At 53.6% G+C, this 24,205-nt stretch overlaps 2 protein-coding genes across 4 annotated transcripts; one reads left to right on the top strand and one right to left on the bottom strand.

The window, feature by feature from the left end:
* The first annotated feature begins 470 nt into the window (after positions 1 to 470).
* Cpsf1 (cleavage and polyadenylation specific factor 1) lies at positions 471 to 10,255 on the top strand. The gene is made up of 37 exons (XM_057791503.1): positions 471 to 708; positions 2,507 to 2,534; positions 2,634 to 2,767; positions 2,888 to 2,968; positions 3,091 to 3,242; positions 3,339 to 3,485; positions 3,621 to 3,760; positions 3,845 to 3,955; positions 4,055 to 4,148; positions 4,253 to 4,340; positions 4,411 to 4,533; positions 4,620 to 4,671; positions 4,748 to 4,842; positions 4,908 to 4,982; positions 5,057 to 5,137; positions 5,218 to 5,307; positions 5,411 to 5,521; positions 5,593 to 5,734; positions 5,814 to 5,992; positions 6,077 to 6,213; positions 6,288 to 6,462; positions 6,548 to 6,754; positions 6,843 to 6,932; positions 7,016 to 7,159; positions 7,237 to 7,389; positions 8,002 to 8,118; positions 8,194 to 8,284; positions 8,362 to 8,446; positions 8,525 to 8,666; positions 8,743 to 8,895; positions 8,982 to 9,158; positions 9,233 to 9,299; positions 9,378 to 9,425; positions 9,505 to 9,660; positions 9,728 to 9,857; positions 9,931 to 10,069; positions 10,150 to 10,255. The coding sequence occupies exons 1-37, from the start codon at positions 565 to 567 to the stop codon at positions 10,195 to 10,197; spliced, it is 4,326 nt and encodes a 1,441-aa protein (XP_057647486.1). The 5' UTR covers positions 471 to 564; the 3' UTR covers positions 10,198 to 10,255.
* A 33-nt stretch (positions 10,256 to 10,288) lies between these two features.
* Adck5 (aarF domain containing kinase 5) lies at positions 10,289 to 22,589 on the bottom strand. Of its 3 annotated transcripts, XM_057791505.1 has the most exons (15): positions 22,485 to 22,589; positions 16,380 to 16,483; positions 15,210 to 15,359; positions 12,714 to 12,789; positions 12,400 to 12,600; positions 12,176 to 12,316; positions 11,984 to 12,097; positions 11,759 to 11,890; positions 11,600 to 11,683; positions 11,441 to 11,522; positions 11,299 to 11,377; positions 11,126 to 11,217; positions 10,801 to 11,053; positions 10,612 to 10,728; positions 10,289 to 10,529 (listed from the first exon to the last, which is right to left on the bottom strand). In XM_057791505.1, exons 1-15 carry the CDS (start codon positions 22,578 to 22,580, stop codon positions 10,424 to 10,426), a joined length of 1,827 nt encoding a protein of 608 aa, XP_057647488.1. In that variant the 5' UTR covers positions 22,581 to 22,589; the 3' UTR covers positions 10,289 to 10,423. The 3 variants fall into 3 exon arrangements, with proteins under 3 accessions (XP_057647488.1, XP_057647487.1, XP_057647489.1); XM_057791504.1 differs by having other exon boundaries at positions 10,801 to 11,217; XM_057791506.1 differs by lacking the exons at positions 16,380 to 16,483; positions 22,485 to 22,589 and having other exon boundaries at positions 10,801 to 11,217; positions 12,400 to 12,595; positions 15,210 to 15,348.
* Between the last annotated feature and the right edge of the window lie 1,616 nt (positions 22,590 to 24,205).

Here is a 24,205-nt window from a genome sequence, read left to right as displayed (position 1 = left end):
CAAAACAAACAACTCTCAACCCTCCCCCAAAAAACCCAACAAAAAAGAAACAACAACAGCAACAAAATACTTTAAAAAGAAATCTTTAGTGTGATTCAGGGGTTACCTACCAACTGAGACATCCAAATAGTCCGTCGTTCACTGAGTGAGCAGGGGAAGTGTGACTTTACATGTTCCTTTATCTTTTTCCGGACCTTTCTTTATTGCCTGAGATTTCAAGGTTCTAGATTTAGCTAAGGAGGAAAACCTTGGAGGGAGCGGAGTGGGAACGAGGGAACATTCGGAACCCTACAACTCTGGGACCAGGAGCTTCAGTGATAACCAAGACTAGCCACTAGGGGCCGCTGTTCGAGGGCAGCCCCGGCGCGCAGGCGCACAGGCGAAGTAGTCCGGAACCCTGTTTCTCAACTATCAGGTCGGTCCTCTTAGAAGGCAGGTCCGGGCGGGAAGCGCAGGCGCAGAGACTCGGAACCTGGTGGCTGGGTTTGCGCGCGCGGCCGGGCCGAGTCCGCTGCCGTCTCTGTTCCCCCGAGTCGGCGGCTCCGGCGTGACAGTGGCGGCAACATGTACGCGGTGTACAAGCAGGCACACCCGCCCACCGGGCTGGAGTTTGCCATGTACTGCAACTTCTTCAGTAACAGTGAGCGCAACCTCGTGGTGGCCGGCACTTCGCAGCTCTATGTGTACCGCCTGAACCGCGACGCCGAGGTAAGCCGCTTCTCCGGAGCGGAGATGCCGAGGCCATACCGCAGTCACCTCAGCAGGTTCCCCAGGGCAGGAACCGAGCTTTGCCTACAGTCACTTGTCCCCAGTGCCGGTTCTCCACTACCGTGTTGTTTGGCCTCCTCCTACCTTTGCGGGGATGCTTCTGCCTACGGTCTCCTACTTGTTTTTTGGCATTTCCAGCAGGTTGTTGCAGACCTTCCATGTGCTTAGAAGTAAGGATATGGCAGTGAACCAGGCCCTTGCAGGAGATGACCGTTTAGTAAATGACCGCACACAGACTGCCGCAGTGTCTCCGGGAGTTAGACCCGGTGAAGGAGGCTGGGCACTTCCAAACAAACAGCGCTTCTGAGACTGAGCAAGTTTGTTGGGGGAAGGACAACTTCTCCGTAAAGGAGCAAGGCTGGATGTAGCTAGGGGACCGACTACTGGCAGTAGATGTAGAAAGTGGAACAAACCCATCAATAGGTATGATATAGGAGTGCTTTGGTTGCTAGAGTGACAGCAAGTGGTTCAGGAAGCCTTCTTTCAAGAGGCAGTTTCCGTGGGTCTTGGTAATGCAGGCCTTCAGTCTCGGGCAGAAGCACACAGATTTCTGGATGTTCAATCTAAAGTGGTTGCAAGCCAGCCAGGGCTACATAGTGAGAATCTTTCTCAAAGCAAAGCAAAAGCAAAACAAAAATGAAGCCAAAAGGCCAGTTTCTTCCTCCTTTTTCCCCTAAATTTTTAAAATTAGGTTTATTCATTTGATTTTATGTGAGTGTTTCGTCTACATATATGTATGTGCACCATATACAGACAGGGAGATGCGGTGTCAGTGGGGCAGCAGACCTGGGCAGGGCTGCAGGGAAATCTCAGCTCTGTAGAAATGACTTAAATAGACAAGGAGGTATGAAGAAGTATGGGGGGGAGTAGACAAAATGGTTTCAAGCAAAACTGTTTCTGTAATAGAGGCTAAGGGGTGGAGGAAGGCAGGGAGAACAGGTGAGAGGTAACAAGGGTGAGACTCCATGCCATACTCTCCAAGAAGGGGATCTTGGCGAAGAAATGATCTTACCCAACTTATGTTTGACACAAGTCCAAGGAGACCAGTCAGGAAGTGGCTATAGCTATTAGGCAAGAATTAATGGTGGCCTGGACCAGTGTAGCCATGAGGTGATGGGAAGCCGTCGGGTTCAGGATGGATAGAGGTGGCGTCCAAGGGGAACAGAGTGATGCCAGGATCTTGTCAGTTTTGTGGGTAATGGGTCTTAGCAGTTTCAGGGGTAGTGTTGCTATTCCATGGTGGCCAGGAGTAGGAGCTGGAGTTACAGGTGCTTGTGAGCTGCCTGATAGGAATGCTAAGAACAGAACTCAGGTCGAGAGAGAGCTTTAAAGGTGAGGGAGAAAGCAACTAACTGTACACTGGGAATTAACGGGAGTGTTTGCTTTTATTTGAGGGGGAGCATTTGACACAGGGCTTCTCTGTCTATTAGCTCTGGTTGTCCTGAAACTTGCTAAGAAGACCAGGCTGGCCTTGAACTCACAGAGATCTTTCTGCTCTGCAGGGATTAAAGAGGTGTGGTGGTGGTGTACGCCTTTAATCCCAGCACTCGGGAGGCGGAGGCAGGCGGATCTCTGTGAATTCAAGGCTAGCCTGGTCAAAGTTTCAGGGCAGGCTCCAGAGCTTGCTGACGGCAGGGGCCAGCCCTGGGTGGACTTTCTGTCCTTCAAATGACTGTGTTCATGGATGAGATAGGGCTACGCAGTGTGTGACTTCTTCCTGCTTCCTTTTGTCTTCCAGGCTCTGACCAAGAGTGATGGGGGCACAGGTAAGTATAGGATAGCCATTCTAGCCCTGCACCGGGGCGGGATGTGTGTGGGTGGCCCGGGAACAGGACCCAAGCCTGACTTGTTGACCTCTACTCCAGAGGGGAAGGCCCATAGAGAGAAACTAGAGCTGGTAGCCTCCTTCTCCTTTTTTGGCAACGTCATGTCCATGGCCAGCGTGCAACTTGCGGGTGCCAAACGTGATGCCTTGCTTCTCAGTTTCAAAGACGCTAAGGTGAGCAATATGAGTCTGCAGGAGGTCCTGGGCACAGTGGTGTGTTATGGGAGCAGTGCTCGTTGGCGTCTCAGTGTTGTCAGGGTTGGTATTGAGTGGGCTATGACCTCCTGCTTCCAGCTGTCAGTGGTGGAGTATGACCCAGGCACCCATGACCTGAAGACCCTGTCTCTCCACTACTTTGAGGAGCCTGAACTTCGGGTAAGCCAAGCCCAGGAGTGGCCCAGGCTAAGCCTAGCAGCTCCCTCTTGCATTTCTCTCCGACTGCCCCAGTGCTTCCCTCAGACCTTCTATAGCCCAACTGATGTCCCCTCTGCCCCCAGGATGGCTTTGTGCAGAATGTGCATACGCCTCGTGTACGGGTGGACCCTGATGGGCGCTGCGCAGCCATGCTCATCTACGGCACGAGGCTGGTAGTTCTGCCTTTCCGCAGAGAAAGCCTGGCTGAGGAGCATGAGGGGCTCATGGGCGAAGGGTGAGTACCAAGGTGGGGTGGCTGTGGTTTTGAGCACCCTAGAGTCCTGAGTTTTCTGCCCTGTCCCTTCTTCCTGCTGACACTTTTGGTCCTTAGACAGAGGTCCAGCTTCCTGCCCAGCTACATCATCGATGTGCGGGCTCTGGATGAGAAGCTGCTCAACATCATTGACCTGCAGTTCCTCCATGGCTACTACGAGCCCACCCTGCTTATCCTGTTCGAACCCAACCAGACCTGGCCCGGGTGAGGCCGGGACCCTCTGCTGTGGGCCCCCAGATGTCTTGCCCAGGCAGGGCTATATATAGGGGGATGGGGTGGCTGGGTCTCTGGCCTTGGGAGTAGTGTGACTGCCTCTGGATGATCTGCCTGCTGCTCTAGGCGGGTGGCCGTGAGGCAGGACACGTGCTCCATTGTGGCTATCTCGCTGAACATCACACAGAAAGTCCATCCGGTCATCTGGTCCCTCACCAGCTTGCCTTTTGACTGTACCCAGGCCCTGGCTGTGCCCAAGCCCATAGGTAAGGGTCTGGCTGTGTTGAATGGCAATGGGTGTGGGGGGGTTGAGGCAGCAATGAACTGCTAACAGCGGTGTCTCCCTCCAGGTGGGGTGGTGATCTTCGCCGTTAACTCTCTGTTGTACCTGAACCAGAGTGTTCCCCCGTACGGTGTGGCTCTCAATAGTCTCACCACAGGCACCACTTCTTTCCCATTACGTGAGTGGGGTGTAAATCGGCAAAGTGGGATGGGCCTGGTGGAGAGGGCTGTGTTCAGGGCAAGGTATCCAGTTTGCATGATCGATGTGTACCCCATAGGTACCCAAGAGGGCGTACGGATCACCCTGGACTGCGCGCAGGCAGCCTTCATCTCTTACGATAAGATGGTCATCTCCCTCAAGGGAGGCGAGATGTGAGCCCACAGCCCATGAACCCTGACCTTCGAGATGCCCACATTCTGGTCTTCTCGGTGCCTCTGTGTCCCTTGTCCACTTAATGCCCTTCCTTTACCCACAGTTACGTGCTGACCCTCATCACTGATGGCATGCGTAGTGTCCGAGCGTTTCACTTTGACAAGGCAGCTGCTAGTGTCCTTACCACCAGTGTGAGTAGAGCGGGGTTGGGAGTGTCTGGGTCTAGGTCTGGCTGTGTTCTTATTCACACCTCTCCCTCAGATGGTCACCATGGAGCCGGGATACCTGTTCCTGGGCTCTCGCCTGGGCAACTCCCTCCTCCTCAAGTACACAGAGAAGCTGCAGGAACCCCTGGCCAGCTCTGTCCGTGAGGCTGCTGACAAGGTAAGTGCCCACCCTGTAGGGTCCCTGGGCCTGCTCTTCCGTGACCCCGTGTGGGACAGCCTCAGGGATACTCATTCATTTTATAGGAAGAGCCTCCCTCTAAGAAGAAGCGAGTGGACCCTGCAGTGGGCTGGACAGGTGAGAGCATGGACTAGGATGAGCAGGGGAGGGCCAGAGTCCACAGCTGGACTCAGCTGGGCTCTGTCTGCTGCAGGAGGCAAGACAGTGCCACAAGATGAGGTGGATGAGATTGAAGTGTACGGCAGTGAGGCCCAGTCAGGCACACAGCTGGCCACCTACTCTTTTGAGGTAAGACTGGGGAAGGTAGTGGATGTCCACCCCTTTACTCTACCTGACCACTGCTGTGTCCACAGGTGTGCGACAGCATGCTCAACATTGGCCCCTGTGCCAACGCTGCAGTGGGTGAGCCTGCCTTCCTCTCTGAAGAGGTACTCAAGGGGCTGGGACTGTAGGCAGAGCCTGGAGGTGGAATGGGAGGCTGTGTTCTTACCCTACTCTGTAGTTTCAGAACAGTCCTGAGCCAGACCTGGAGATTGTAGTTTGCTCCGGCTACGGGAAAAATGGGGCCCTGTCAGTGCTGCAGGTATGTGTAGGTGGGGGTGGGAGACTCCTGGTACAACATGGTTGGGCTGAGCCCTCATTCTTACCCCATCTTTATTCTAGAAGAGTATCCGGCCCCAGGTGGTGACAACCTTTGAACTTCCTGGCTGCTATGATATGTGGACGGTCATCGCTCCAGTGCGGAAAGAGGAGGTAGAAACTGGGCTGAGGAGACCCAGAGGGGGAGGAATTATGCGGCACGTGGGGACGCTGGGCTAGACTGCAGCCCCTGGCTGCTCCTCTCTTGGCCTCACAGGAAGAAACACCCAAAGCAGAGAGCACGGAGCAGGAGCCTGCTGCTCCCAAAGCAGAGGAGGATGGGCGACGACATGGCTTCCTTATTCTTAGCCGGGAAGACTCAACCATGGTAAAAAGGAGAGCCTGGGACTAGGATCAGGGTCCCCTGGGGAAGGACACCACTCACCACTCTCGCCATAGATCCTACAGACTGGCCAGGAGATCATGGAGCTGGACACCAGTGGCTTTGCCACACAGGGCCCCACGGTCTTTGCTGGAAACATTGGGGACAATCGCTATATTGTCCAAGTCTCACCGCTGGGCATTCGCCTGTTGGAAGGCGGTAGGTGGGCAGGTCTGTGCGCATGGGTCTTGAGGTGGTGTGGGTGTGCGGCTTCACCCTAATGACCTTGTGTCCACAGTGAATCAGCTGCACTTCATCCCTGTGGACCTGGGTGCCCCCATTGTCCAGTGTGCTGTGGCTGATCCCTATGTGGTCATCATGAGTGCTGAGGGTCACGTTACCATGTTCCTACTCAAGAGTGATTCATATGGTGGCCGCCACCACCGCCTGGCACTACACAAGCCTCCACTGCATCATGTAGGCCCCCTATGCTTGCCTAATGCCCTGTCTTTCCACTACCTGCCCCCTGCCCTTGTCTGAATCCTATCCCATTTTCTACAGCAGTCTAAGGTGATTGCGCTCTGCCTGTACCGTGATGTCAGTGGCATGTTTACCACTGAGAGCCGCCTGGGTGGGGCCCGTGATGAACTAGGGGGCCGAAGTAGCTCAGAGGCTGAAGGTCTGGGCTCAGAAACAAGGTGCGTAGGGACTGGTCTGTGAGCTGCTGGTGTCCCCATGGCAGGCTGTGATGCATCTATGTGTTGGTTCCCAGCCCCACAGTGGACGATGAGGAAGAGATGTTATATGGGGACTCTGGCTCCCTCTTCAGTCCCAGCAAAGAGGAGGCCCGCAGGAGCAACCAGCCCCCGGCTGACCGTGACCCTGCACCCTTCAGGGTAGACCCCACCCACTGGTGTCTGCTGGTGCGGGAGAATGGCACCATGGAGGTGGGTCTATCACACACACACACACGCACGACAACCACACCACAGTAGCCTTGGTTCTCAGTCTTAACCATTGTCCTCTCTCCAGATCTACCAGCTCCCAGACTGGCGGCTGGTGTTCCTAGTTAAGAACTTCCCTGTGGGACAGCGGGTCCTGGTGGACAGTTCTTTTGGACAGCCTACTACACAAGGTGAAGTCCGAAAGGAGGAGGCCACACGCCAGGGGGAGCTGCCTTTGGTCAAGGAGGTGTTGCTGGTTGCCCTGGGAAGCCGGCAGAGCAGGCCCTACCTACTGGTAAGTTCCTTGTCACCTGCCTCCCAAGACCCTGCCCCATCCTCATGCCCCTCCCCTCCCCTTAGCTGTCTCTGCTTGGCTCCCTCAGGTACATGTGGACCAGGAGTTGCTTATCTATGAAGCCTTCCCCCATGACTCTCAGCTTGGCCAGGGAAATCTCAAAGTTCGCTTCAAGAAGGTGCCATAGTTGAGCATGGGGTAGATTGGAAGGCCGGGTCGACAGGGTCTGGAGGACCCAGCACTTACTGTGGCCTCTGCTAGGTCCCCCACAACATCAACTTTCGTGAGAAGAAGCCGAAGCCATCTAAGAAGAAGACAGAAGGGTGCAGCACCGAGGAGGGACCTGGAGTCCGAGGCCGTGTGGCACGTTTCCGCTATTTCGAGGATATTTATGGCTATTCAGGGGTAGGCAAGTGGCTTGGCAAGGGCCTGGATTGAGGGTGGAGCCTCACTCACAGTGCGCTCAAAGTGCCTGCCTCCAGGTTTTCATCTGTGGACCCTCGCCTCACTGGCTCCTGGTGACTGGCCGTGGGGCTCTGCGTCTGCATCCCATGGGCATTGATGGCCCCATTGACTCCTTTGCTCCATTCCACAATGTGAACTGCCCTCGTGGCTTCCTGTACTTCAACAGACAGGTAAGGAGGCCTGGCCTCCAGCTGTGGGAGCAGAGGACCAAGACAGTAGAAACTGCTGGGGCCGAGGAACTCAACTGTGGCTTAGCCTGAGAAGACTGAGGACAGGACAGCAGGGGTGGACGTGACCAGTGAAGTCCAAGAGCAAGGCTGAGCTGACTTTACCTTTCGCTCTGCCTCTCAGCTGCTGTATGGCTTTGTGGCAAGCACATGCTTCTGACCTGTTTAACCCTCTGTGCTGTCCAGATGGTAGCAATGATTAAGGCCCTGATGGCACGTGCTTTCCAGGAGCCAGTAACACAGGACTGCTGGGGAAGGGTAGCCTGGGTCACAGGCATCGGCTCCTTTGCCTAGTTACTGTTGGAGTTACTACTGTTTCCAGTCCCCAGGGTCCTCTGGCCCTGGCCTTCCCGTGCCCTTGCCACTGTCCACCAACATGAAGTGAGCTTAGACAGTCAGGCTACCAAAGCTTTAGCCTCTCCAGGGCACTACCCAACACAGCAGTCTGGATATCCCATCACCAGAGCTAGAGAACATCTGGGAAGGCCTAGGTTCATTGGCTCTGGCCTTGTTCATCCCAGACCAAACTGACTTTGCTGCCCACTGCACCCCTAGGGTGAGCTGAGGATCAGCGTCCTGCCTGCCTACCTGTCCTATGATGCTCCTTGGCCTGTCAGGAAGATCCCACTGCGCTGCACAGCCCACTACGTGGCCTACCATGTAGAGTCCAAGGTCTGTCCCTCTCCCACATTCCCCAGGCATCTTCTGAGCCTGGCCTCTGGCATGTGACACCCCCTCCCACCCCAGGTATATGCTGTGGCCACCAGCACCAACACACCCTGCACTCGCATCCCACGCATGACTGGTGAGGAAAAGGAATTTGAGGCCATTGAGAGAGGTATGCAACACTTGAGGGTAGGGCGGGGCAGAGCTTGGCCCAGTCTACAAGGTGACTCACTTTCCCCATCCCAACAGATGACAGATACATCCACCCCCAGCAAGAAGCCTTCTCCATCCAGCTCATCTCCCCAGTCAGCTGGGAGGCCATTCCCAATGCCAGGTGAGGCTGGACCCACCAGGGGCTGCTGTCTGCTGGCAGCTCCGAGGTGGCAGGTGCTGACAGCCTGGCTTCATGCAGGATCGAGCTAGAGGAATGGGAGCATGTCACGTGCATGAAGACTGTGTCACTACGCAGTGAGGAGACCGTTTCAGGACTAAAGGGCTATGTGGCTGCTGGGACCTGCCTCATGCAGGGGGAGGAAGTCACGTGCCGTGGGCGGGTAAGGGCCTTTGGGTGGGGGCAGGCAGCCCCCAGCAGACCGTCTGCCATCTCCATGCATTCCCTTGCCCTTCCAGATCCTGATCATGGACGTGATTGAAGTGGTGCCTGAGCCTGGGCAGCCCCTGACCAAGAACAAGTTCAAGGTCCTGTATGAGAAGGAGCAGAAGGGGCCTGTGACCGCGCTGTGCCACTGCAATGGCCACCTGGTGTCAGCCATCGGCCAGAAAGTGTGTTATTCCTGTCCTTCCCCTCTCTCCTGTCACAGCTGCTCTCCCTCCACCAGCCGCTCTGCTCACCACCTTCTGCCCCTCAGATCTTCCTGTGGAGCCTGCGAGCCAGCGAGCTGACGGGAATGGCCTTCATTGACACCCAGCTCTACATCCACCAGATGATCAGTGTCAAGAACTTCATCCTGGCCGCAGACGTCATGAAGAGCATCTCACTGCTGCGTTACCAGGAGGAGAGCAAGACGCTGAGCCTGGTGTCCCGGGTACTCGCAGGGACAGGTGTGTAGGTGGGCACCAGTTCAGTGCCTGCTCTAATACTGCCCTTTTCTTTCCCCAGGATGCCAAGCCTTTGGAGGTGTACAGCGTGGATTTCATGGTGGACAATGCCCAGCTGGGCTTCTTAGGTGAGTGTGTGGGCCTGTGGGAGGTTATACTAGTGGGGTATGGGTAGTTGAGGCTGACTGTGGGTCTCTGTTCATCAGTGTCTGACCGAGACCGCAATCTTATGGTGTACATGTATCTGCCGGAAGGTGAGTGGTTCCTCTCTGACCTCTTCCTGGGCTGGGTACCAGGCAGTGGACAGGTCATGACCTGAGTTCCTGTGCCCAGCCAAAGAGAGTTTTGGGGGCATGCGCCTGCTGCGCCGGGCAGACTTCCATGTGGGTGCCCATGTGAACACTTTCTGGAGGACCCCGTGCAGAGGTGCTGCAGAGGGACCCAGCAAGAAGTCAGTCGTGTGGGAAAACAAGCATATCACATGGTTTGGTGAGTACTGGGGGTAGGGGTGTCTAGGGATGGGAGGGCCAGCCTGGCTCACACAGCATCTCCTCAGCCACCCTGGACGGTGGCATTGGGCTCCTGTTGCCCATGCAAGAGAAGACATACCGGCGGCTGCTGATGCTGCAGAACGCACTGACAACTATGCTACCCCACCATGCCGGCCTCAACCCCCGTGCCTTCCGGTGAGTGTGCCCCTCCCCTGGTCACTCCCCGCATCCCAGCTGTGCTCTGACCTCCTCATGTCCACCACCCCAGAATGTTGCACATGGACCGGCGCACCCTACAGAATGCTGTGCGCAACGTCCTTGATGGAGAGCTACTAAACCGCTACCTATACCTTAGCACCATGGAGCGCAGTGAGCTGGCCAAGAAGATCGGTACCACACCCGACATTGTGAGTACCACCCCTCACCCTAGCCCATTTGCCTCACCTGCCCTACCCACCCCCATCTCTACCTCCCCATCATCCCACAGATCCTGGATGACTTGCTGGAAACAGACCGTGTCACCGCTCACTTCTAACCCTGTGATGCCACCCTGCCATTGTACACTTAGCTCTACCCGTTTTGTATAAAACAAAAAGAAAACGATTTCTTTCAGATGAGTGTGTGGTCATTGTGTTTAAGAGCCCCATAGTGTGTTCCCCATTCCAGGCCCCGGATTGTGAGAGATCTGCACTGGGCCTGCTCGGTGTGCCCCGGCTGGAAGCTCTGCTGGCCCCTGGCAACCTTGTCATCCTGGCAGGGACCTACATCTCCAAGTACTGGGAGACCTCCTCTGCCTTGGGGGCAAAGCCCAGATGGGCCAGAACACGCAACAGGATGGCGGTGAGCCGCATGGCAAGGGTCTCCAGCCTAGGGGAGCAGGGTAAAGGGTCGTAAGTCGATGGGGAGCAGATCCTGGCCAGCCACCCATCCAGCCCCCGTGTTCACTCACCTCAGAGCCACCTCAAACTTGAATGCCTCCCAGATGACCTTGACGTGGCGCAAGAGGCTACAGCTGTAAATGCCGTGGTATGCCTCACCCACCAGGCGGCTCCAACCCCAGACAGCACTGTATCAGATACACACACATCAGCTTGCTAACCTGCTGCAGCACCTCCAGGCTTCCCCTTGGCTCACCAACCTCTTGGCCATGAGGAAGTAGCGGTCAACGGGGGTGCCCAGGGTTGAGTTGATAGCACGCACTGTGTTGATGTTCCGCAGCACGAGTAGCATGGGCCGGGGCAGTGCCTTGAGCACTTCCATTATGCTTTCAAAGTGTTCACGAGCCATGTCCTGCATGTAGGCCGCCTCCTCGCGGCTCATCAGGTGGGACCCCCACAGCTGGCCCAGGCGCACAGGTCGCTGCATGAGCACCTCAGCGAACAGCATGTAGTCTGGAGAAGGCAGGAGGTCCTTTTGGTACACAGTGGCAAGCTTCTGCCTATTCCACAAATACTCACCCTTACCTTGTACCCCAAGTGCAGCTGCGTGTGTCTTCATTGCGGCATCGTCCCTCAGGATGATGGCCCGCCACAGCTGGCACAGGGAGGATCGCTCCCTGCAGGAAGGCCTAACTGAGCTTCAAGCTGCAGGAAGAGGGGCCCAAGGAAGGTCTGACCCCCTCCTGGCCCCATCTTACTTCTCATCCAGGAACTGGTAGAGCCCGTGGTCCAGGAGCACCAGCTCTGCTTTTCCATCTGGACCTTTCCGCACCAGAACTAGGAACACAGCATGTCAGCTCAAGCCACCCCTCTGAGATCCCACCCTGGGGCCTTTCCTACCATTGCCAGGGTGGGGGTCAGAGTGAATGAAGCCAGTGTAGAATATCTGTTCAGCAAAAGCCTGGATCAGCTTCTTTGCTACCTAGGGAGAGCATAGGGAATCCATGGCAGCACCCACTGCCTAGCACCCACTGCCCTGCCCCAGCATGTGATACTCACGTCCTGTACCGCCAGCCCCTGCTCCTTGATGGCCTCCACGTCATTCACTTTGCAGCCCTCACAGAAGTCAGCTGTCAGCACCCGCTGGGAGAGCAAGAGGCCGCATGAGCTCAGCAGGCCTATGTTGCCCCACCCTCAGGGAAGGCTCTACCCGCTCACCTTGCTGGACTTGTCCCAGTGCACCCGAGGGACAACAATATAATGGAAGTGCTTTAGTTCCTGAGCACAGCGCTCAGCATTTCGGCCCTCATTCTCGAAGTCCAGCTCCTGGGCCAGGGTCCCCTTCAGATCCTAGAGGTCATATACAGGCAGACAGGTCAGTCACATGTAGGTTTAGCATTTACCACTAGCCGCCACTCCCCTACCTGCTACGGGTGGCACTACCTGTAGGACCCAGCTGAAGCTGAAGCTGGGGTGCATGAGCCCTATGAGCTGCAGCAGGAGTTCCAGTGTGTGCACATCCCCATCAAAGCGGTCTCGTAGGTCGATGTATTGTACCTGCAGTAGGCCAGGGGACACTGAGATCCAGGGTCACCGCTGGCCCAGCATCCATCTAGTGTGCAGCGGCATAGATACCTTGACAGCCACAGAGGTGCCATCATGAAGCTTGGCACGGTGCACCTGAGCCAGGCTTGCAGCAGCCATCGGCTGATAGTCGAACTCCTGGAAGAGCTCACTAGGCAGTGCCTGGAAGTCTTCAAGGAACAACTCATCCACCTGGCAAGAATGACCTTGGAGTCACTTCCAGGGCTGCAGAGGCAGGCAGCCCCCTCTTTCCTCCTCCCCATCATTGGGCTCACCTCCCGGAAGCCCCGAGTAAGAGCTTTGTCCTCCAACACACGTAATGTCTGGATGTACTCGGGTGGCAGCAGGTGGTTGAAGGAGCACAGCCCTTGACCCAGTTTCACGTAGAGGCCTCCATTGTGGATGGCTCCTGCCACCAGGGCGTCAGCCGCACGCTGGTGACACGCAGACATCACCTCCACGTACTCCGGGCTGTTCTGACCACAGGCATGGAGGAAAGGCTGGGGACGGGTGGCCAGTCCTTGGTCCCCCCAGCACCCCTACCTCCAGTGTTCCCCTCCCTGCATGTGCTCAAGATATGAGGACAGACCTCCGCCACTCCTTGGAGGACAACATTTGCGCACCACCAGTAGTCCAGGGAAATGAGGAGACCAACCTTCAGAGACCTGCAGGCAGAAGTAGCTTAAGCCCCAGGCAGGCTGGGGATTGGGTTGGTTCCTGCGGGCCCTGCTGCTGGGCCCCTCTGCTGTAAGCCCAAAGTCTGGCCTCACCCATCAGCCTCTGTACCTAAGGTGAGGCTGGGCCACGTTCAGCCTCTAGTTACATGGACCCTTATGAGCTAATGAAATACTACTCATGCCAGCATCTTTCGGGTGCCCAGACAGACTGCTGAGAGTTAGTGGGGAGAGGAATGAGACAGGGTCTTAGTATACAGCCCTGACTGGTCTGAAGCTCACTATGTAGAGTGGGCTAGTATCAAACACAGGACATGAGATTGCTCTGCCTTGCAATGCTGGGATTAAGGGTGTGAGCCGCTATACTCAGCCATTTTCAGATACCTGAAATAACTACAAAACAGAAGTAGAACTGCTGGCAGTTTCCCTTAATCCTGAAGGAGGACCACAAGATCTGGAAGGATTTAGCAATACCCTGTCTCAAAAGTTTCAAAAAAAACTTGGTGTAGTGGTACGTGCCTTTAATCCCAGGACCTGAGAGACAGAGACAGGGGAATCTTTGTAAATAAAAGGCCAGCATGATCTACTTAACAAGTTCTAGGCTAGCCAGGGCTACAGAGTAAAACCTTGTCTCAAAAAACATGTTGGGGCCGGGCGGTGGTGGCGCACGCCTTTAATCCCAGCACTTGGGAGGCAGAGGCAGGCGGATCCCTGTGAGTTCGAGACCAGCCTGGTCTACAAGAGCTAGTTCCAGGACAGGCTCCAAAACCACAGAGAAACCCTGTGTCGAAAAATCAAAAAACAAAACAAAAACAAAAAAACATGTTGGCTGGATGGTGGTGGCACATGCCTAATACCAGCACACAGCTCACATCTCTGTGAGACTAGCCTGGGCTACAGAGCCAGTTCCAGGACACCCAAAGCTACACAGAGAAACCCTGTCTTGAAAAACAAAAAAGTAGTGGCGCACGCCTTTAATCCCAGCACAAGGGAGGCAGAGGGAGGCGGATCTCTATGAGTTTGAGGCCAGCCTGGTTTACAAGAGCTAGTTCTAGGACAACAGGATCCAAAGCTACAGAGAAATCCTGTCTCAAAAAAACAAAATCCAAAACCAAAAAAGAAAAACAAAAAAGTTAAAAAAAAAAAAAAAAAGAAGAGAGGCTGGGAGATGCAGAGAACCTGGAGGTCCAGGAAAACCCATGTTTGACTGTCCCCCCCAACACCTGGCCACAGCCCAACTTGGCCTAGCAGTGAGCTGTGAAGCTCATTTCCTATTAGTCAGGGTGGGCTGCACAGGGCAGTTGTCAGGGACCTGCAAGCCCCTTGCACAGAGGGGTGAAAGCAGCAGAAAGAGAGAAAGGGCACTAGGCTCTGTTCTCACCAGTGGCAGGGCTGTAAGAACTCGGGACCCACAGAACACAGGAAACTGTTCAGCCTGTCAGTAGGGATGCCTCAGAGTTCCAGGCAGGACCACCCAGGACAGGTGTGGGGGGCCTCAAGGCTGGACACAGGTATCCAACCACAGACATGCCCGAGAACTAGCTGTGATAAATCTCAGGGACACAGAGATCCATCCACCTGTCTCTGCCTACCAAGTGTTGGGATTAAAGGTGTGCGCCACCACTGCCGGGCTTCAGTGACATTTCTTGTAAGATGCCTAAGGACCCTGGGACCAAAGCCTTCCTGAGGAGGCAGCACCAGCTCAGGGAGGGGCAGCGCTTAGAGCTACGTGAAGCAAGAGGACAGACATCCTGCACCATGGGACCCTGACCCTGACCCTGACCACTACAGCTCAACCACTCGGGTTAAGAAGCTTTCTCATGGGCTGGAGAGATGGCTCAGAGGTTAAGAGCACTGACTACTCTTCCAGAGGTCCTGAGTTCAATTCCCAGCAACCACATGGTGGCTCACAACCATCTGTAATTTGATCTGTCTCTCTCTTCTGGCATGCAGACTGAACACTGTGTAATAATAAATAAATATTTAATAAAAGGTCATTTAAAAAAAAAAAAAAGAAGCTTTCTCATTAGCAAAGTCAATGAGGCTGGGCCAGAATCTGCAAGAATTTCCTCCCTAGGAGGGGAAGGAACTTTGTAAATCCCTTTGGCACTGTGCTAGGAGTGAAGAGTCAGTTCCACCCAGGCTCAAGCCTCTATGGCTGCAACGCCAGGTTCCCTTGCATGGTAGGGAGGATAGAACAGGGCAGCTTCTTTATGTCTGGGGTTGAAGCCCTTGCCCTTAAGGCCAATGGCTGATCTGGTAAAGTCTGTAGGGGCACTGTCCCCTGTCCTGTCTACATGCTGCTGCATGCTAACCGCAAAGTCCCAGAAGACCCCCACAGCCCTTGGGAGAGAGGAATGTGGAGAATGGCATCCCACCCAAGCTATACCAGGTCTGGCACAGCCTCTCACCTGCCAAAGCGCCCAATGCCATCTACCGCGAGTCGCAGTTTCCTCTTCTCCTGCGCCTCTGCCATGGAATAGCGGGCTCCGAGGAGCAAAGGCACCCCCACCACAGTGGCAGAGAGTGTCCTCCTCCACAGCAGCCTGGTTCTTGAAGTCCTGAGAGGAGACATGGCAGGTGATAGACGTGTTGCTCCCTACAAGGGAGCTGGGGCCTCATCTTCCCTCTTTCCTGGAGTCCTGTCTAGGGGCCATGTAGCCACCAGAGGACACCCAACACAGGGCCCTTTTCCTAGACCTCGCGACAGCACAGATGCCAGATGCTGGGGGAGAAGGTCTTCTTTGGTTGTCTCTTGGGCAGGTCAGTCCAGATCTGTAGTCTGCAGACTGGACCACCATCCCCACTGTGACGGTGTGAGAGATCCTAATGGAAGTGAGACTTAGTACTGCTAAAGTCAGCACCAACCAAACTGAGCAAGAACTTAAAACAGGAATTGACTAGATCCCATACTGCCCACGACAGCAAACGTTCCCATACACTGAGTACGACAGCAAGAACATCGCTTGTGTTCACACACAGCCTCCTCTCTGCCACGGCACACTAAAAGGGCCTTCCAGCCGGGTGGTGGTGCACACACCTTTAATCCCAGCACACACAAAGCAGAGGCAGGTGGTTCTCTGTGAGTCTGAGGACAGCCTGGTCTACAGACAGTTCCAGGACAGCCAGGGCTACACAAAGAAATCCTATCTCAAAAAACAAACAAGAAAAATATAATAAGAGAGGGAAGGAGGGAAATAGAAGGAAAAAGGTGGGCTTCCTCCTTCTCATAGAGCCATGTGGTCCCCACACCTCTTCTGCTGTCCTCAGCCCTTGCCTGATGCCCCACCAAGGCACTCCCACTCCCTGTGTATCTGATGGAATGAGCACCCCAATTTGTAGTCCTCCCAGTGTGTGTGCTCATCATAAAGTTCTTGTGGGGAGCACCTGTCTCTAGAGTGTGACCAATCACAGGTCAGAACCCTGTGGCCTCAGGTTCCAAGACACCACAGACACAAACACATCCTGTTTTGGGGGTACAGGAGAAAAGTTCCAGTGTGGGGGGCCTCCTCATCATTGTGGTTTACACAGAGCCGCCATCTGGGAAGGGCGCCTGCCTTTGGCTGCAGGGGTCTCATTACCTGGGCAGTGGGCTCTTGAAGTTCCTCCTGAAGAATATGGCAGGGCACGGCCAGGGCTTCTGCCTGCTCTGCAGCAGAGCGGAGTGGAAGTGGCACAGTCGCATCTGGGAAGGAGACAGATGCAAGGCTTGGCAGACGCAGGGACACGGGGTCATTGCCTGGAGCAGAGCTACACCAGTGCACCCCGAACTCTCACTCAGTGAGGGCTGACTGTGCTTCCAGAGCTCCAGGCAGGAAGCTGCCTGGACACCAGTCTTAGCAACGAAGACGCAGGCTGCCTACTGGATGAAGAAGCTGGAGGCAGGAGAAGAAAGGCCTTCCTGAAAATGCCTCATCTTTGAGGGAAGAAAATTCGTCCAGACCTGACTTGTCTGTGATAAGGGCCAACGTCACTTCTGAGGTAGCACCCTTAACCTGTCATTTACTATTTCTTGGTGCTGACCACTAACCAGTGGCCTCAGGAAGTGGGCCACACCATAGGAGACATGTCGGCAATGCCCACCCACCGATTCTAAGAGTGGTCTCACAGGAGTGGCTTTTGTGTTAGGACCTTGTTCTGAAAGCAAAGAGTCAAGGAGAGCCGAAACTGGAAATCCAGGCCAAGCCACAGCCGGGGAAGTCACAGGCCCAGAGAGGAAGTGCTAGCTGCTGCTCTGTTAAAAGGATATGCTGTGCCCATCAAGCTGTCTTCTAAATGATCACGTTCACGGCCATAGTTTAACGCCACTATCACCACTGGCCACAGAGCTTCTTGCTGCAGCAGGCAGCAATAACTGCATAGACTCAGAACTGATCAAAGTGTTGAGAATAAGCAAGTGTGGCTGTGGAACACTTGGCCTTAAGTGGGACTTCTACATCACCCCTTCCAACGCTCAGGAACACTATGGGAGAGACGAAAGAGCTGAGGATGGGACAGAGTGTTCTGGAATGCTCTTCTCTGGGCACGGCATGGCTACTGCACTCTTGAACACATAGCCTTTGTAAGACTTACGTAAGACTGGACCTATCAATAGCCTGTCATGGGGAAGAGGGGGACTCTGCAGTAAACCACTGGTCAGCTGCCCAGGCTCCTGACTATAGTGACACACACCCCGTGAATGGGAAAAGGGGACTAGTTGGAAAGGAGGGGAACATTTAGAGTGGGAAGAGGACAGAGAATAGTGGGAGGGGAATGGAATTAAAATACATTATATACAATGCTAGAATGAAATTCACTGTTATGGCTGAGCATGGTAGTACACGGCTTTAATCCTAGCGCCTGAAAGGGGCAGGTGGATCTCTGAGTTAGAAGTCAGTCTGATCAACAGAGCAAGTTCAAGGCAGCCAGGGATATACAATGAGATCCTGCTTCAAAAAAAGGGCTGAGGTCTGGAGAGATGGCTCAGTGGCTGAGAGCACAGGCTGCTCATCTAGAGGAGTTGGGTTTGAATCCCAGTTTCCCCACCACAGTTCACAACCATCTAAAACTCCAGTTCCCAGAATCTGCTGCCTGCTCTGGCCTCCGCAGGAACCAAGCATGCAAACAAAACACATCATAACCTCCGCAGGAACCAGGCATGCCTGTGTACACAGGCATGCAAACAAAACACATAAAATAAATTTTTTACAAACTTTTAAGAAACTCATTATTATGTATAATTAATATATACTAATAAAGCATCATCATCATCATTACTTGAGATAGGATCTCATTATATATCCTTGGCTGGCCTGGAACTCAATACATAGATCAGGCTGGCTTCAAACTCACAGAAATCCACCTGTCTCTGTTTTTCAAGTGCTGGGACTAAAGGGGAGCATGAAGCTGGAGGGAGGACTCAGTGGCTTAGAGCACTTCCTGCTCTTCTAGAGGGCCAGAGCTTGGTTCTCAGCACCTGGGCGGCAGCCCACAATGGCTGTGACTCCAACCAGGGGATCCCAGGCCTCGGGCCTCTTTGGACACTAGCACTCATATGAACATACCCACATGCAAACACATAAATACCTACACAAAATTAAAGTAATAAATGTAAAATAAATGAAAATTTAATAAATGATAAATCTTTAAAAGCATCATCCCACACCTGGCTATACAACATTTTTGAAAAGACACAAAGCAAAAAAAAAAAAAAAAAAAAACCCACAAATTTAAAAAAAAAAACGCCTTTAATCCCAGCACTCGGGAGGCAGAGGCAGGCAGATCTCTGTGAGTTCGAGCCCAGCCTGGTCTACAAGAGCTAGTTCCAGGACAGGCTCCAAAGCTACAGAGAAACCCTGTCTCAAGAAACAAAAAAAAAAAAAAAAAAAGAAGAAGAAGAAGAAAGAAAGAAGCCGGGCACTAGTGGCGCACATCTTTAATCCCAGCTCTCAGGAGGCAGACAAGTGGATCTCTGCTTCAAAAAACAAACAAGCAGTTCCAGGACAGGCTCCAAAACCACAGAGAAACCCTGTCTCAAAAAACCAAAAAAAAAAAAAACAAACAAACAAGCAAGCAAACAAGTTTGCCCTGGCAGGTGTTGTGGAGCGTGTCTTTAATCCCAGCACTCAGCACTTAAAAAGCAGAGGCTGGAAAGATGACTCAGATGTTAAAAGCTAGGCTCACAACCAAAAACAATAGGTAGAAGCCAGGCAATGGTGGCACATGCCTTTAATCTCAGCACTCGAACTCATGAGTGCTGGAATTAAAGGTGTGCACCACCTCCTCCAACCCCCAGTTCCCACTGCTTTTTTTTTTTTTGAAGACTTATTTATTTCATGCATATGAGTGCTCTATCTGCATGTACATCTTTAAGCCAGAAGAGGGGATCAGATCCCACTTTAGATGGTTGTGAGTCACCATGTGGTTGCTGGGAATTGAACTCAGAACCTCTGAAAGAGCAGCCAATGCTCTCAACCGCTGAGCCATTTCTCCAGTCCCCTCCCCCTGCTTTTCAAATGGAAAAAACAAAAACAAAACCTGGTTTACTTCTCTTAGAAGAGAAATCAGACCATTTCCAACACTAGCAGACAGGTCACACCTTGAGCACACAGAAAGACACTTTCACTAGCTGGGGCAAAAGAGGACTGGTTGAGATTCCAAGGGGCCGCTGAGCAGGGCTGAGAACAAAGAAGCACGGAATGACTAAGGCAGGCAGGCCGCGATGACTTGAGACTGATCATCCAGAAGAGGATGCACGAAACTGCTAGCCAGCAGACTGGAAGCTGAAAGAGTAAGACACAGCTACCTGAGGCAACAGGAGCCAAGAAGTCTCCCACTTGAAGCCCTTCTGTGCTGGACAGAGTTCACAAAAACCTGCCTGGAATCATGAACCAAAGCCAGCATGAAGCCCCAGTCTTACACCAAGGCTGAGTGGGAGGGGCCTGGATACGGCCCCAAGTTGACTTAAAGGAGGCAGCCAGGCTGAGAGCTCAATGTTCACGACCCAAAACTTCCCCGTGGAAAACGTAAAAAGTCCTTCAGGGAGATTCATGAGTCTCAGGCTAGCTCATCTCCAACCAGGCCTATGCTGCCTCAGCCAAGCTGTTAGTAGCACCTTGGGTTTTCTGGCAATGTAGGGACAATACAGTGTCTAGGTGACAACTTCATATTGAAGGCATGATGTAGAGGAGACAAAGCTGGCCAGATCAGTCCACCCACTGTGTCCCAGAAGGGGACTTCTGTCATACCGCTCATCTGTGAAAGGCTGGGGCGATGAATACACTCAGAACTCACAGGTGAGTCGCTAAAGGTTCACAGGGACATTGAGTATACAGCAGATGCCAGTTCCAATGGCGGCTTATCACTGTCAGAGCTCTGGTGAGCACACAGCCTTCTCCCCTATTGCCAAACTACTCTTGCAGGCAAGGCCTGGGGCCCATTTCCCACTGCCTCCCTCCATAATCTGAGGAATTAGCACTGCAATTGGAGCCTCCTCACCCGGGATGTAGAACAAAGATTCTTTCAGGAGGCGCCTGTAGTGTCCTCTGCCCCACAGCAAAAGTCAGGTAGGAGATGCCAGTCATGATGTCAAATGGATAAAGCCCTGTGCTGAAAACTCCAGAGTTACCACCCCCTTCGAGAGTTACTCAAATGCCTATCCTTCAGGGATAGGCTCCCCAGCATCCATTAATCTATCTTCTGAAATCCCTATCAAATGTTAAGCCCCAAAAGGCACTGGGGGTGGGGGTGGGGAGTCAATCTACAGCCAAACCCCAAACAAATCCTGAACGAGAGCTGTCCAGTGTTGTGGTCCACATGGCCTGCAGTTCTGCCCTCAAATCTAAACCCTGACCTACAAGCAGCCCCAGGAGTGTGGGAAAACTACAGACTGGAGATAAGGGCGTGGAGTGTCCTCTGGGGCAAAACAAGGCCACAGGGGCGGGGAAGTGCAGAAGGAAGGACTCAGATAAGAGGGTTAAAGACTAGGTTTGCTCAAGCTCCGCCTGCAGCGCTAGCCAGCTGAACACTATATAATCAGCCCTGGGGAAAAGAAAACCTTTATTGTTGAAGTGATGAGTCTTATGTCTACCGCGACCCTTCTCGCGGACAAAGAGGGTGAAGTACATTCTCTCCTACCAGAACAGGCCCCTTTGAGCAGGTCCACATCAGCCCAGTGGTGATCCTGACCTACAACTGTTGCGCGTAGCCCCGTCACCCATTCCAGTGTGGACAGAGTGCCATTGGCTCACCTGGTTCTTGTGTTGCTGTTTGTTTTTGTTTTAAGACTGGGTTACACTACGTGGTTCTGGCTGGCTTGAACTCAGAAATCCTCCTGCCTCTGCCTCCCAAGTATGGTGCCACTGTGCCTGGTAGTTCTCAGGCTTTTTACAGGGAATGTGTGGATCATGTGTCTGCAGAAACATTCAATCAGAGTTCTTCTCCAGAGACTGCATGAAACAGCAAAAAGTATAGCCTAGGAGAACCCTCCAGTCAGACTCAGCAGGTGAGAGGAAGATGGAAGATGTCCAGATGAGCCAGTCTGCACGTGGCAGGAAGTCACTGCCAAGACTCAGGACCCAACAAAAACGTGACCAGACTAAGAAGTTTAACAGGACAGATGGCCAGCGCACCTCACTGTTTGGTTGGAAGTGTCACCTCGGCCCCTAACATCCTTATCCAAAAAACGTCTGGAATGTTTGGTTGGGGGCTTCACCCAGCTCCTGACACCCACTCACCAAGAAGGAAATTGAGGCATTTCCCCAAATTGGGAGGGGGCAGACTGGGGACTGGAGCTAGAGGAAGTAGGTGTTAGTAAAAGGACACCAGCCCACAACAGTGACCTGCAAGGACTCAACTGAACTGGGCAGGAGCTCCTAATCAAAGGTAAAAATCTGCCTTTGATCCCAGCATCAGGAGGCACAGGCAGGAAGATCTCTGTGAGTTCGAGGTCAGCCTCCTTTACAGAGTTAGTTCCAGGAACCAGGGATACAAAGAGAAACTCTGTGTCAAAACACAAAACAAAAACTTGCCTTTCCACTCCCCAGGGCTATCGTGAGGACTAAGGGATGAGTAACACGGTTCTGGGGAGAAGTTGTGCAATCCTAAGGAGCTGTGATAAAAGCCAGCACGGTTTCTTCCCTCTGAGTCTCCGACTGACAAGGCTCCATCAGAAAGCACGCCCACCGCGGGGCAGCTCACTGCAAGTCAAAAGTTAACCCTGTCTATCTGTGTAACCTACAAAGCCGGATGGACTAGAAAAACAACCTCGGAGAAGTCCAAGTTTTAAAACAATACAACCTCAGAAATGGCCATTCTCCAAGGCCAGGGGCCAGGCGAGGACATCTCCAAGGCCAGAACAGGGGGCCAATGCAGCCAGGGCACGCCAAACTCAGCGGGTGTCTCCCTCCCCAGAAGCAAGTAGAGGGTACAGAGCAGCTTCCCGTAGAGACCCGGAGGGGGTGCGCCGCGAACAAGGGTAGGAGGGACAAGACCCTGGGGTAAGGTCAAGTGATGCTTCCCAAGGGGGATCTGGGGAGCAAAGAGAGGCCGAGGACCTGAGAGTTCTCCAGAGCTTTGGGATCGATGGGTAGGGCCCCGGGCCTGGGTTGGGTCCAGGATCTCAGGGTACCAAGTTAGACCCAACGCAGGGGTGCGGAGAGCACAGAGTCAGGGTCCGGGTCCAGGGCGTGCGGGGGCGGGGTCCTCACCGGCCGCCACATGTCCCCGGCAGCGGTCTCCTCTTGGTTTCGCCGCAGATGTCCCTGGTCCCCAGCCGACCCCGCAAGAGAGCAGGCAGCGCGCATGCGCACCGGCCCGGCGCTCACTCCACGCCGCTGGGTAGCGTGGAGAGGTCACGCCCCCAAGATGTGCAGGCCTCTGTCTCGCCGCAGCGGCCCCTTGAGGTCGCCCGCGGCATAGCATCATGAGAGAGCCCGGTTTCATGCTCAGAGCAAAGAGGCACTTCCGGGTTTGTATTTGTTTTTGTGGGGTTTTTTGTTTTGTTTTGATTTGTCTGTTTTATTTTCTTTTGACTTTTCAAGACAGGGTTTCTATGTGTAACAGCCCTGGCTGTCCTGGAACTCACTCTGCAGACCAGGCTGGTCTCGAACTCACAGACATCCGCCTGCCTCTGCCTCCCGAGTGCAGGGATTAAAGGCGTGCACCACTACCGACTGACCTGGGAACAATTTTCAAGAGTCAACTGTTTGTGGTTCTCGAGACAGGGTTGCTCTGTAGCCCTGGCTGTCCTGGACTGACAACTCACGGACGTTTGTTTGCCTCTGTCTCATGAGTGCTGGGATTTAAGGTGTATGCCACCACTGCCTGGCAGACCCACCTTCTCAAGCAGGTCTAATTTCTGTTGTGCACACAGGCTAACTAGCCAACAAGCTTATGGACAGTCTCCTAGTTCCCCATCCTAAGCTCATAGGAGTGCTTCTTACATGGTTGTAGGAACAGGGCTTCCTAGGGAGCAATTTTACCCACACAGCCATCTTCCCAGACCTTGAATTGGCTCTTTAATTTTGTCAGGCTCACTGTCCTCCCTGAAGGTGGCAGCCTAACTCAAAGCCAACACTTGGTCATTTTCCTACAGTTCTCAGTGTTCACTTGCCCCGGCAGTGACAGTTGACAGCACCCTCCAGACCCACACGCTGAGCCAGAGACGCCTTAGCTTTCTTGCCCACGATGAGAGGCAGAGTCCGAGATCTCGTGCCCCTGTTCTGCACCCATCTCATCTGCATGTATTTTTCTGGAGGGCCCCATACCACCTGGCTCCCTGGAATTCCCCTGCTTTCCTGGCCACAGATGTCCCTCTAACCTTGCCACTTAGGGCAGAGAGACCATCTTGTGTTGATCACTGTGTTCTTTGAGACCTCCTCCTCCTTTTTTTTTTTTTTCCATACTTGCTAGAGTTAGGAAGGTGCCTTCTGGGTTGGTAATGGAGCAGGTCCTAAGATTGTGCCATGCCTTCAATCCCAAACTGGGTTTGGAGTGCCTGGCAGGAGGCAGAGAGTCAAATATGAGGTGGGTACAAAGTTCTTGAGCCAGAGAATCTAGGTCAGTGGCACCCGTTTCAAGGTCGCCTCTTGCTGGAGCTGCTCCTTTCCAGGCCTGGGAAGTATTGGTTGTAGCTCAGACGACTGGGAGTAAGCGGAGTGTGAGATTGTCAGGGACAAAAGGATGCAGGGGCACAAACCCCAAGACTAAATGGAAGAAGTGGCTATTCATAAAACAGATGGGAGAGGTAGGTGGAAGCAGGGAGGAAGACGATAGGATTCAGATATACAGTAGGGAGCAGGTCAAAGTCCTCAGCCCTATGAGGTCACACCTGAACCATAAGACAGGCCAGCTAGTGGCCTGGGAGACTGTGGTAGTTTGAATATAATTGACCCCCATAAGCTGATAGGAAGTGGCACTATTAGGAGGT

Source organism: Chionomys nivalis, chromosome 17, assembly GCF_950005125.1.
Source record: "Chionomys nivalis chromosome 17, mChiNiv1.1, whole genome shotgun sequence".
NCBI classification, from domain to species: Eukaryota; Metazoa; Chordata; class Mammalia; order Rodentia; family Cricetidae; genus Chionomys; species Chionomys nivalis.
This window is presented reverse-complemented; position numbering and strand designations above follow the sequence as displayed.

What these genes read in the sequence shown, in the direction of transcription:
- Cpsf1 (XM_057791503.1), top strand. Translation starts at nt 565, where the DNA reads ATGTACGCGGTGTACAAGCAGGCACACCCGCCCACCGGGCTGGAGTTT. An exon ending in CAAGAGTGATGGGGGCACAG is followed by an intron (nt 2,535 to 2,633) that starts GTAAGTATAGGA and finishes CCTCTACTCCAG; the next exon opens with AGGGGAAGGCCCATAGAGAG. An exon ending in GCCGGGAAGACTCAACCATG is followed by an intron (nt 5,522 to 5,592) that starts GTAAAAAGGAGA and finishes CTCTCGCCATAG; the next exon opens with ATCCTACAGACTGGCCAGGA.
- Adck5 (XM_057791504.1), bottom strand. Translation starts at nt 22,580, where the DNA reads ATGCGCGCTGCCTGCTCTCTTGCGGGGTCGGCTGGGGACCAGGGACAT. An exon ending in GCACCTCTGTGGCTGTCAAG is followed by an intron (nt 12,098 to 12,175) that starts GTATCTATGCCG and finishes GGCCTACTGCAG; the next exon opens with GTACAATACATCGACCTACG. An exon ending in AAGTTTGAGGTGGCTCTGAG is followed by an intron (nt 10,530 to 10,611) that starts GTGAGTGAACAC and finishes CTGCTCCCCTAG; the next exon opens with GCTGGAGACCCTTGCCATGC.